The sequence below is a fragment of the Lycorma delicatula genome, chromosome 7 (assembly GCF_047948215.1).
Source record: "Lycorma delicatula isolate Av1 chromosome 7, ASM4794821v1, whole genome shotgun sequence".
NCBI lineage: Eukaryota > Metazoa > Arthropoda > Insecta > Hemiptera > Fulgoridae > Lycorma > Lycorma delicatula.
Genome location: NC_134461.1, coordinates 93,233,502 through 93,246,981, shown reverse-complemented (window position 1 = coordinate 93,246,981; position 13,480 = coordinate 93,233,502). Strand labels below are relative to the sequence as shown.

General features: G+C 28.2%; 1 protein-coding gene across 1 annotated transcript; it reads left to right on the top strand.

Moving 5' to 3' along the window:
• Positions 1–11,349: 11,349 nt before the first annotated feature.
• LOC142328340 (larval cuticle protein A2B-like) lies at positions 11,350–11,799 on the top strand. The gene has a single exon (XM_075372046.1). It carries the CDS (start codon positions 11,350–11,352, stop codon positions 11,797–11,799), a length of 450 nt encoding a protein of 149 aa, XP_075228161.1.
• Positions 11,800–13,480: the final 1,681 nt, after the last annotated feature.

Sequence of the window (13,480 nt, the reverse complement as noted above, 5' to 3'; positions counted from 1 at the left end):
TCATCGAAGAGGTTGCGTTTTTGGAAACGCTTAGGTTGCGTTTTAAAACAAACACCCAGTATTCAGTAACGTAGTTAAACTTAGATAAATAAAAATAAAACAATCTGAAAAAGAATCGAAATTATAAGAATGAATTAATAAATAAAGTATTGATAAATAAACAACACAAATTTATTTAAATTATACAAGAACTGTAATTACAAAAATTAATAAATGTATTTAGATTACCTAAGAAATAATTTCGTCGGAAAATGTTTCCTTATTTCTTAATTAATATTTACATTTAATATTTTTATATCGTTTGTGAAATATAAGTAAATGAATGCTAAACTCTTTCAAACTATGCGGGACTCATATTTTTTATTCTGGTACTTCCATATTCCTTTTTTATATAATACGTCTAGATACTGAAGTGTGTCTACATATAACACTTTCATTTTGTTGTTTTATTCAACAATCCATGAAAGGTAAAATAACTGAAATTAATAGTTATTTAATACATTAATTTATATTCCTTTTAATATATAATATGTATATAAATTAATTAAAATATATTTTTTAACAGATTATATATTCTTTTAAAGAGTGTTTTTATTATCAACTTTAAAGCGAAGTTAGTTCTGGATTCAGTTCATGATTTTTAAAATTTTGTTAATACATGCACGATCAAGTTTATTTATTATTAAATTTACCAATTCCGATGACTATTTTTATTTGTAGAGAAAATTCTTCTACTGATCCTGTATTAAGTTTATCCAGATAATTTAACTGGAAGATTCAGTAACAAAATAAAATACTACGTGGTCTATGTGTAAAGTTGATATAATTTGTTTTCATCCTCTTTAAAGGCAGTAAATTTGTTAAAAGAAACAATTTTACTTAAAAATTTAAAAAAGCTGGTAAAAGAAATTAAAGCAAACAAATAACACTGGACATTGAAATTTTATGGAATCTCTCATACAGTTTGACAAAAAAAAAAAAAAAATAGTTTGCTACAAAAGACATAAAAAAACTCATTTATTTAAAAATATAACGAACAAAATAAAATAAAGCAAATGAAGTAACAGAACAAAAAAGACTAGAAAAGAAAGCCGTAAAAGAAAAAAGAAAACTAAATGAAGTCTATTAATTTAAAAAAATATATTTTCCCGAAATATAAAATTAAAATACTGTAATACAGGGTTAAAACTACAAGTTTATGTGCTTTTGAATGCTATTTCTTCGAAACAAATGTTTCGAAGGAAGAAAGAAAGCAGAAAAATACAACAAAATGAAAAACTATATGAACAAACTGAAAGATCATTCTAATAAAATTAAAATAAAGAAAAACTTCAAATTTATGGACATCTTTATAGAATGAATAATATGTTAACAATGGAAATATTCTACCATTTCTCATATAAAAAAACTGGAACTGAAACGGTTTGAAGAAATCTTTAAAAATTTTAAATATAAAATAACCGCAGAAGATATTACAAATCCTTTTCGGCACGCCGGAAGGCGAAAGTAAATTTCACCGGTGGAAGTAGAGGATAAAAAAAATTTCCACCTTAAAGTTAAGAAAAACTTCAAATTTACTCAATACGACAATGGCTGCATGTGAAAAAATTTCCTGTTTAGCATACAAAAAGCCCCAACTTTTTAGAATTCTAGCAACATTTTGGTCATCCCTTACCGTAAGGCTTGGTCATATCAAAAATTGTCTCAGACAAACGTTTTAGGTAATGTTTAGAGGACTAACGACCATTTAAACCGATTCGATAATTGCCTATTAAGTTGTTTTTTTTTTTTTATTTTCTGTTTTGTTTTCGAAACCCGATTTTTTCTACCGCTGGGCCAATGGTTGGTGACATTAAAAGACTTTACTTAGATAAGTTTTAAGCCCTTATTCAAAGAATAGTAGCAACTTTAAACGAATTCGGTATTCTACTTAATAAGAATATTATAGCGATATTTCTTTTTTTCGAAAAAGTCACCCTATTTCCACCCCCATGGTCCGATTTTGGCCGTTAACAAAGTCGACCGAGATTTTGGGTCGAGTTATTTTTAGGGAACAATTTTAAAGTGACTGACGCAAAATTACGGCAGTTATCCTGTTCACAAGAAAGTGAAATATATATATAAATGTATATATAAACTTTTGGACTGAGGGTGGTTTTGGTCTGGGGGATGTGAAACACGAAGATACGTCGAAATTTTCCGAAAGTCGAATCATGGTACCCATTATAAACGGCTTTCTTATGAAATCTCCCTGAAACAAACAAATTTTAAAAAATGATCAAGGCTTCCGAAAGCAAATACCTTCCCAAAGAAAGAGGAGCAATACAAGAAAGAAGAAAAACCATACAGAAAGAGTGAAAAAAATGTAGGAAAATATTAAGAAAAAAAAAGCTAAATGAAAGTTGGTAATGATCCTTTAGCTGGCCAGAGTAAAAAAAAAAAATACGCAAATACATTCAAACACCATAAATTTAATGTATGGACTACACTGTAAGCAAAAAACAAATAAATAGCGTAGGAATTGTAAAAGGAAATCGAATAAAATATTTTAAATATTAAACCAACATAAAAATCTACCTCGCGGAAAAATGAATTACATAATTAGTAAAAAGAAAAATATATAAAAAGAATTTTTGTGAAAATAAGATATTGAGATATTACTAAATCTTTAAAATTAAATTTCATCATTATAAAAAAAAAGTATACAAATGTAAAATTCAATAGCAAAATAGTTAAAGCCTATTTTAAAAACATTTGCCATAGCATGAAGGATAAGAATTCAATATTTCGCATTAAACAGATTGGTTTTTTTAATATAATTTATGAAAAAATAATAAAATTTTACGTATAACAAAAGAGAATAAATAATTAATATTCGAGTATATTGTACTCCTATTATTGCATCTATCTTTCTTTTTTCTGTTCAGCCTCCGGAACAACCGCAAGGTATTACTTCAGAGGATGAGTAAGGATGATATTTATGAATGTAAATGAAGTCTCAGATCGATCATTTCTGTGATGCGTGGTTTAATTGAAACCCAACCACCAAAGAACACCGGTATCCACGATCTAGTACTCAAATGCGTATAAAAGCACCTTTACTAGGATTTCAAGCTTAGAACTCTCGACTTCGAAATCAGCTGATTTGCAATGACGAGTTAGCCACTAGACCACTAGGTGGGCTGTATTATTGCACCCGCAAACCGTATTCGTTCGATTAAAAAAACTGTTTTAAGTTAGAATTGTTAAAAAAAAACCTAAAATCAAAAACAGAATTTTTCAAAATTTAAAATCATTTAATATGTTTATTTTAATAGGGGATGTTATATTAGTGCATATTTTTAAATTTACCTCATGTTGTTAAAGTTATTTAACTAAATTAATGAAAAATCAAATCATTTTATTCAGTTTAAACCCGGTTACACCGGGTTCCCCGATGCTTCCCGGCTACGCGGTCAAGTTACACAATACCTTGCACAGCTATTTCATTACAAAACCTTTCCGAAAGACTTAGCAGTTCAATAACTAAAACGTATATTTTTGTTTTCACAATAAAGGTAATTTTTGTGTCTCAAATTACATTTATAATCGGTTTCGTAGAAAAGAAACCATAAGTAAATGTCAGCACAATAATCAAATTATAAAGGAGTTTCCCTTGAAACATTTTAATTAAATTTATTTTAGAGGGGTAGCATAAGCAATGATAGAATCCAGCCAATAATGAACTAGACATCGCAATAACTTCTAGTACTACGAATAAAACTACAACGTAAAAAGAAAAATAGTAAGAGAGGAACAAATAACATTAGAAACATAAATGATCGTAAACATAAACATAAAAACTTGATGATGCACAACTTAAGAGAGGTGTGGTCCTGAGTACCACACTATTACATTTCTAGATCCAATATATGTACCACTTTAATCTTCCCCGTTTTCTAAGAGATTAACAGCTAAATACTTTACGTGATCGTTAAGTCTTATTTTTTACTTACTTGAAAATCGATCGACTTCCTCTAGAACAGGCGTAATCCTAAATACTCATGGATTTCGTTGTTCCGAACTCTTCTGTACACCTGTGTAATGCAGCTCACAAATTTATTGTGTAAACGCTAAATAATCTCATTATTGCTGGTACACGCCGTACCCCAGAGTTGGATTCCGTATGTCCAAACCGGTTTTAGAATTTGTACAAAAATAGCTCGTTAGATACGAGAGTTGCGATTTCCTGCCTAATAACCAGTATAGCTCCTTAAATTTGATATCTAGCTATTTTCTTTTTTCCTTTAATGTGAACCTTCCATGTTAGACAACGATGTATGTAGGTGCATACCTAAATACCGTACACTCTCGGTATGTTACTTGACCTAAATAAATAAATAGATTCCTAGGCAGTCATCACTTCTCATACCAAATATTATATGAGTCGATTTCGCTTGATTGACCTTTATTTTCCATTTCTTTAACGACCCGGCTAGAAGGTTTAATACAAATTAGTCGAGGTTTTGAGTCGGATTGTCATCGAAAGCCACAATTGTCATATCGATGGCAAACGATGCAGTAGTAGTATCGTCATGATTGGCAGGTCCGTAGTGAAGATGGTATAGAGGATAGACCCACGACACTGAGCCCTGAGGAACATCCAAGGGTGTATCAAAGAATGCAGATAACTTCCTTGTATTTAATCTGAGAGAAGTGTCCATTCACGTAACTACGCAAGGTTACATAAAAAGGTTGAGGTAGATTTGTTTTTACTTTATGTAGCAGACCAGTAAGATAGCTTGCTGCACATTTAGAAAGGCAGCCAAACAGAACTTTTTCTCAGCAATAGGTGACAACACGAATCGTATGTGTTCATTTAATGGAGGAGTGACCACCGCGGAAACCAAACTGGTGGTCCGGAATAATTTTCTCCTCCAGGCCGCAATCTCTGAAAGAATAGCCTTTCGAATACCTTAGCCTTAATATATAGGCCAGTAAGTAGATTTATTGGCCTGTACGAGGGCACGTCATGCATTGATTTGCCTGGCTTAGGTACCATTACTAATTGAGACATCTTCCATTCCGACGGGTATCACGTCGTTCTAAGGTATCCACCGAACAGTTAAGTCATATAAATTACAGCCTTAGAAGAGAGCACAACGAGGAATTTTTTTGTAACCAAATCAAAGCCAGGAACTTTCTTTGAGTTCAGCACCTTTTCAATCCTTCCAGCTTTTCTGTAAGTAAGAAAGGCTTAACTGAAAGATTCATCAAACTCGAGCTATCTAAAAAGTCCAGAATTTCCTTTTCACCAGCGCCATAAATGTAAAGTGGCTGAAATATAAAAAGAACTTTGGAATTTTTAAAACATTTTGGATTTCCGTATGAACGGGACTTTTTTTTATTGATTATTATCAAAATAAGATTTAACATCAATATTTTCAAATTTTAAATAAAAGGTTTTGATTTTAGAGCTCAATATGTGTGGAAAATTTATTAAAACTTTTTTTTAATAAAAATAAAATCTTTAACAAAAAAAAGAATCGTTGAAAAATATTGAAAAAGTAAAGTACAACTTTTATGATAGTAATAAAAAATATTTCTTCTTGTTTTGGATCTGGGGTATATTACAGAGGCCAAAATTACTTTAACTGCTTTTAAAATGACACAAAAGTATAAAATAAATCTTTTTTATAATAAAATTTAAAGAATTACAGTAAAAAAAAGATATATATATATATATCTCTTTTTTTTATATATTTATAATTTTTATTATCTTTTATTATTTATTTATTTTTATTATTTTTATTATTATCTTTTTTTTTAATATTTTTTATAATATATATATATATATATATATATATTTGTGTGTTACCACACACAAATACAATTAGCTTTCTTTTCTGGTTAAACCAAATCGATAAAATATTTCAAGTAGAAATAAAACAAAAAGGAATTTCCTGAAAATATTTAATAAAAGAATAATTAAGTAATTTATAAACAGTACTTATTATTCAACTGAATAAATATACTCGCAAAATATAACCTACTAACGTCAATTCAAATTCATTACCAGAAAACCCGGATTATCTAGATCTGAAGACCTTAGGGCAAAAGTAAATAACAACAGAAGGTACGTATATTTATATACGCTGTATATTATAATATATAACCTCATACAAGGAACAAGAAAAAAAATATGCATAAAGAAACAAATCCATTTAAATAATGAATTTTTAATGCATGAATGAAAATGTGAATTTATTCGTATAATAAAATCTGGCAAGCAAAACATTATACGATTACTAATGCATAAATTATTCAACCGCAAATACTATAAAAAACATTTAAACAAAAACTTATACCACTTTAACTGGTATATTTAGCGCAAAAAAGCTGTTTGAAAATAGATTACGTACAGATTAATTAATTAATTAATAACTTTTCAACACATTTTGTAATCGGCTATAATATAGCGATTTTATCTCTAAATTATAATTTTACTTCTTAATAGCTGTAAAAAAAAAAATCAATGTTTAATTCATTATTACCTTTTATAAAAATTTCGTTAGCGTAGATTAGTGAAATATCAATGGATTCAAATCAACGTTAAATGAAAATGAAATTAAATATGATTTGTTAAATTTATTAAACCTAATACTGTGTAGTATCCAAAGTAAAAAAAAAAAACACATCTAAACAATAACAAGCTAATTTAATTAAGAAAATAAGAAGTGAAGTGATTTCCAATTGCAATTTTTTTATCGAGCCGAATATAAAATGATAAAAAAGTAGAGTAAGCCTAGCGAAATTAAACGTGATATTTTAATTATCCTTTATTATCTAGGTCTTCCTGATCTAATTTACATCGCGCTTATCAGCTAAGTAATATCCTAAGATATATAATAGATTTATTATTCTTCAGTATTATTTTTAAAAACTTCTAAATTTAAATATATAAAAAGTTCCAATCGAGTTTTTCATTTTGGACACGTTAAAAAAATGTGAAAACGGGGATAAAAAGTTATATCTCATTGTGGGAGAATAATTTTAAATTTTAATCGGTCCAACCATTGTAAAACTGCGTTCAGAAGTAGCAATTAAGATATGCAGGGAGACGTCAAAAAAGAAGTCAGAGAATTCAATAAATTATGGAAAAATTAATAACAATGGAAAAATAGAAGCATTCATAACTACTAATCAAAATAGAAATTCCAGGGAGAGATTTTACTAAACAATGTTGTATATATAGGTGATTCACGAAGAATGTAAAATATTTTCAGGATACGGTCTGCAAAAAAAGTATAAGGACATGTTCTACTACGGCATAGCCGGGCCTGGGTTCACCCCTTTCCTGAGTTAGAGGCAGGTTAATGATGGTAAAAGATACAGAATCGGTGGGCCGACCTGCCGTGCCGGACATACTGCCGGCGGGTGGGAAAGCCCATTAGTCACAGGACACTCTTCTGGGTTGAGCTAGTATCCACATGCTTTATTTATTGTAGGACCAACCCACGTAAGCAGGAAAAAAGAAACAAAAACGTTCTTCTGGTGTAAAAAAAAGGTACATATAAATACAGATTCGGAAATGCTTCTTGGTTAACAAGTGTCGGTTGGGGAAAGATTTCGCCCAGATTTCTGCGCTTTCGGTAAAATTAAGTCAGAGTGTAATTCTTTGGACCCAGATTAAAGTGTGAATTTATCGGTTTTATATGAAATTTGACTTGAAAATATAAAAAAAATTGTTTTTTATATTAAGAGTTGTTTTTTTTTTTTTAAATGACACATCCTATATGTTTATCAAAATATTAAAAAAAAAGGAAAATTATAATAAAATATGTTAATTTAAAAGCTTCATATAAAAGGTAACATTATACGTCTCAAATTATTATTATTTTTTATATCTCAATAATGAAATGATAAAATTATAAAAAGATTAAAGAAGCGTTTACAATTATGTACGTAAAACGCTAATGTAAACGGAATGTATACAAACGCAACATAGCAACATGTCAAGTTTAACACGAAGTAGGACGTAATAGAAATAACTTGTTATTTAATCTAATTAAACATATATAAACAACTAATCAAATATTTACCTAATTAAATAAATTTAAAAATCTTAAAAAAGTACTTAATTTATAAAATTAAGGTGTAAGGAAAGGAAGTATAACGAAAATAACGAACAAGTGAAAGGTAACAAGTCTCAGGTAACAAGTCTACTATTGACCAATTTCCCAATAAATAAGAATTTCGCATATATCGCTGGACATTAGTGGTTGCTAAATAATATTACTGTCCAATTAACTATAAATAGGGAAATAATTCAGACTAATAGCATCAGTTAGATTTGTGAGTGACAGTACAACACATCGAGTGTTATTCAAGATAGTTCAATATACAAACAATTAACATGGCTTCTTATAAGGTAAATTATATTTAATAATTTCGTTTATATTTGAAGGCTTTTTATGAGGTTTTCGCAAAATCAAATATAGTTTAAGAAAAACCTACTCTAAAATTAAAATTAGTTGATAACATAACTTCAAAATTACTAGTGAAACGTAAAATAAATGAAATTAATTGAATATTTTATTAATTTCTTTATATTGCAAACAGCAGTAATAAAATATGACAAAACCAGATTTTTAATTAAAGAATGATATATTAAGAAAAATATAAAATTTAAAGCCGAAAATGTATTATAAAAGCTAAATAAAGAAGCAAAAAATTTTCATGAAAAGGCTGAATTCTTTCTAAACTTTTAAAAAGTTCTTAATTTCTTAAATTTTGTACCGTATGAAAAGTACCTTGCCTGACCAGGATTCGAATCCGTAACCTACTGGATGAAAGGTAGGTTATCCGTAACCTACTCGTCCACAGAGATCGGCAAAAAAAATTCGGTAAATTTGTAAATATATGCTCGATTATTTTATTGTATCATAAAAAAAAAAAGAAATATATATAACGTTAATTACGTTACTAACGTAATTGTTTTTAAAACTGCTAAATTGAATTGCAGTTATTATGAGCACATAAAACCTACTATAATAATTATAAACTTAACGAACTGAAGTTTTATGACAATCCATCTTGGGATATGTTAGGGCAAGGTAAATATTTATAAATGACGTAGTAACCTATTTTATGATCACTATTTACAATATGTATTATTACTCAAGCACAGAACACAATAACTTAGAATATGGATTAGTACTCTAAATATATATTAAACGAAAATTAATTAGAAATAGAAAACTATAGATTTACCATTAAACAAGAATGCTTTTATACTGCAGAAACGATGATAACAGTCAAAAATTTGAGACTGGAAAAGATAATTATAAAAAATAAATAACATTTTAAGAAGAGTTTTTAGATGTAAATATACAAATTAAAAAAAAAAAAATATGATCAAATGAAAAAAATTACTGATATTTAAAAAATAACATTATATAAAAAAAATAATAAAAAAATATATAGAAGATATATAAAAAAATAACATTCGGCTTTTACAGAAATTAAAAAAATTAGGAACAACGAATTAGTAAAAACAATTTTTAATCACCTTTCTACATTAAAAACTGAAAATAACTGGTTTCGAGAAATCGAAAAAGGTATAAAGAAATTAAATACTAAAGAAGAAGAAATATTAAACCAAACAAGTTAAGACATAAAATAAACAATTTCAAGAATTTTGGAAAAAGCAATAGGAAAAAGGGGAAGAAAATTTTCTGAAAAAGAAAGAGACGAAGTTATTGATAAAATGGAAAAATATCGACATAAAATAAAATAAAAATAAAAAAGTTTTTAGTGCTATCCATAGAAGAACTAAACGAAATTAAAAAAATTTATTTTTTTAAACATTTGTCTAAAAAAAGATTAATAATTTTGGTATGTCTTATCTTTTTTTTTACGTTAATAAGGCACTGTTAATAACAGATAATGAATTAAACTAACGTATTAACTTCATGTAACGGCTATCATATACGTGTTTTACAAATCTAAAATTAATATCATTTGTATTTTAATGAAAAATTGTTTTCTTTTTTAATTTAGCAGAAAGAAGTATTAAACTTGGATGACCCGTACGGTTGATGTTGAAAAATTTTTCTAATTTTTTTAAGGTTCTTTAAATTTTGTAAATTAAATTAAATTTAAAAAAAAATTCTTTAAATTGTGTAACAATTTGTAATTAATTACATAAAATTCATTACATCAATGACATGTTTATTACTGATTTTTTTATTTTTATTAAAATTAGGTTAATAAAAAATTTAAGTAAAAAATCAAACCTACATTAATAAAATTTATATTTACTCAACTAATTGGTATAAAAAAAAATTAAAAAAAAAAAAATTGGGGACTGTGTTAATGCAGTTAAAAATATTTAACCAAAATTAACAAAAAGGAATTCATAAAAATTATAACATTCTAAACTAAAATTCACGTATAAATTTACAAAATATTTAGATATATCACAACAATTCTATAAGCTGCAGAAAGAACGACTCTTAATATAAACGTAATAATAAAACTGATTAAACATAACAATAAAACATAAAAACTGTAATTAAAATTTTAATTTCTTGTTTTCTTTGATCATTAACACTTGTGAAAAACGGCTAACAGAATAGAGTAATGAAATTACCTAAGAAAAATTAAAATAGAATTATAAGAAAAGGCTATAAGGACGTAACAAAAAAAAATTATTAAATATAGAAACCAAATAGCTCAACTTTATATGTATGATTAACAACGAACCAACTATGTTTATGTGAAAACATACAGTCTAATGCCTGACTATACAAAAAATTCAAAATTAACTGGGGTTTTAGAGTCCCCTACTAAAAATAAATACTTTTGGAAGACAAGTAGGCGTAAAAATCTGCATCTCTGAAAAGAACTGCTCATCCTTTTTAAAACACGGTTGTAATTAAAAAATGAGCAGTTTCTAATACACTATAAGTTATTTTTATTAAATAAATGTACAGTACAAAATTTGATAGAATTTAACACAAAAGTATCTACCGTTTGGGAAATTAAGAATATGCGAAATATATGAGTTGATTTGAAAAGAATCGATACCAACAGCAGCAATAAAATAAAATGTGAAAAAGTGAAATGCTTCTTCACGGATACATGACCGATTCAAAAGTGAAAAAATAAATACTACAATTTTTTCATTACTGCCAGACCTTTCAAACTTCATACACGGATCTATATGAAATTTCTCTATCAAAATAAAAATTAACTAAATGGATAAACTGGGCAATGTAATTTAAAAAAATATTCCAAGTAAAATGTAACAATAAAATCTCTTTCGGTTTTAATCGATGTTCCTAACAATGTTTTTTTTTCTTACAGATGTTTATTGCAGTAGCAGTTGTAGCAATGATCTCACAAGCGTTAGCCGTAGAATACGAGCACCATTACCACCATGAACCAGAACCATACGACTCGCACCCTAAGTACGGTTTTGAATATGACGTCAAAGATGAACACACAGGTGATATAAAAAGTCAACACGAAACCAGAGACGGTGATTTCGTAAAAGGTTATTACACCCTTGTACAACCTGACGGAAAGAAACGTGTCGTTGTATATACTTCAGATCATAAGAGTGGATTCAACGCTAAAGTCGAATACGAAGGCGGACACAAAGAATATGCGTACGCACCAGCACCAAAATATGAGGCAGCCCCGATCGCGGAATTTAAACATTACTCGGCACCAGAAATAAAATATGAATCACCAAAGTACAAATCATTCGTTAGCACTCACGTATCGACACCACACTTCTCATACAAATATTAAAATTATTTTTTGTTACCTTGTATAAAAATTAGGTTTAAGTAAGTGACATGAAATACCAAAAATTACAATCTGTAAAGCGGATGTACTAAGTACATTTGTAATATTTGATACACTTTTGTAATAAAAAAAATAAAAATATAAAAACTTAAAAAATTTTTTTAAACAAAACATTTTTCCACTTAGTTTTAATGTGTATTCCGTAGTCAGTTTTGGAGTACACGATTCTTTATTTAAGACCAAACTTCAAAATTTGTCTTAAAAATGTGAAATACCAGGAATACGTTTTTAGTGGAGGCATGAGCACCTGCCCACAAAAAATAAGAATACCATTAAAATTTAAACACGAATATTTTATTTCAAAATAATTAAACAAATTAAAAAAAAACACTCAAGAAAATTCTCCAACAGCGGTTTGTACGAAAGAATAAAGTCTGATGTGGACATCACATTGTATGCCTATTAAATTACATATATTTTTTATATATGTCGGAGAGGGGAGGAGATTTGTCAGGGATTCAACGTTTTGTGCTTCACTCATTCCCACCATTACAAGTGGAGAATATATAAGATTACAATAAAATTCAATTAATAAAAATGAGTAGATAACTCGTACAATGAAATAATTACAAATAATAATTATCACTTATCAATAACTCAGTAGCACACGAATTACAATATAAGATTAATTCAATTTAGAATTCAAATAATATTAAAACAACTTGCGATAGACCGAGGCTCAGGGAAATAACGAATTCGCGACCACCAGGACGTCTGTTCGATCTGGGTTCCAAAGCAAGACTACCCTTTCTCCATATTCTCAAATAATATACGTACTGCATATTTCCTTTTCCTTATTAATTTTATGATACTCCTATCGTCCTGGGATCCCGACTACGTTGACAACCATGTGCCTACCTAGCCTAAGCCTACCGCAATAAAACAATTTAAACCTTATTTTACAAAATATTACTAGTAATAATACATTTCTTAAAACTACTAAAAATACAGACATTCTAAAGAATATTCTCATCGTTTTGTCGGAAGATACTCCACTGTACTTTATTCTCCGACATATATTTATATTTTTTTTTACATTTCTTTTTTGTTAATACTGAAATATTATTTATTGTAAAATTTTTTTACAATCAGAGTAATTATTATTAATAAATCAATATATTTAAGGTAAAAAAAGAAGGAAATGAAGTCGGATTCGAAACGATTTGCCTTCTCCTTGTAAGATCAAAAATTGTCATTAATTAAACTTTTATTTGGCTATAAATCTGTAACCACTGAAAATAAGTACTACTAGAGGCATATCGTTGAAAAGCTCTCAATGACGGCTAATTACTGCCGTTAAGAAAAAGTCCAAAATCCACACTTTTTTGGTGTTTGGACTTTTTTGGACACTTTTAGTCCAGTCAATTGCAATAAAAAGAGGAGGTGCACAACTAGATGCTACAGTAGTTCTAAATCCAAAATTTCAACGTACTACGGCTGATAGTTTTGGAGTTAGGCGAGATACATACGTACTTACGTACGTACGTACAGACATCACGACGAAATTAGTCAAAATGGATATTACCGTTGAAACATGAAAACCGAATTTTTTCGCGATCAGAATACTTCTTTTACTTTGTGCAAAGAAGTAAAAGCGACAATAAGGGGTTATAGATGGATATAC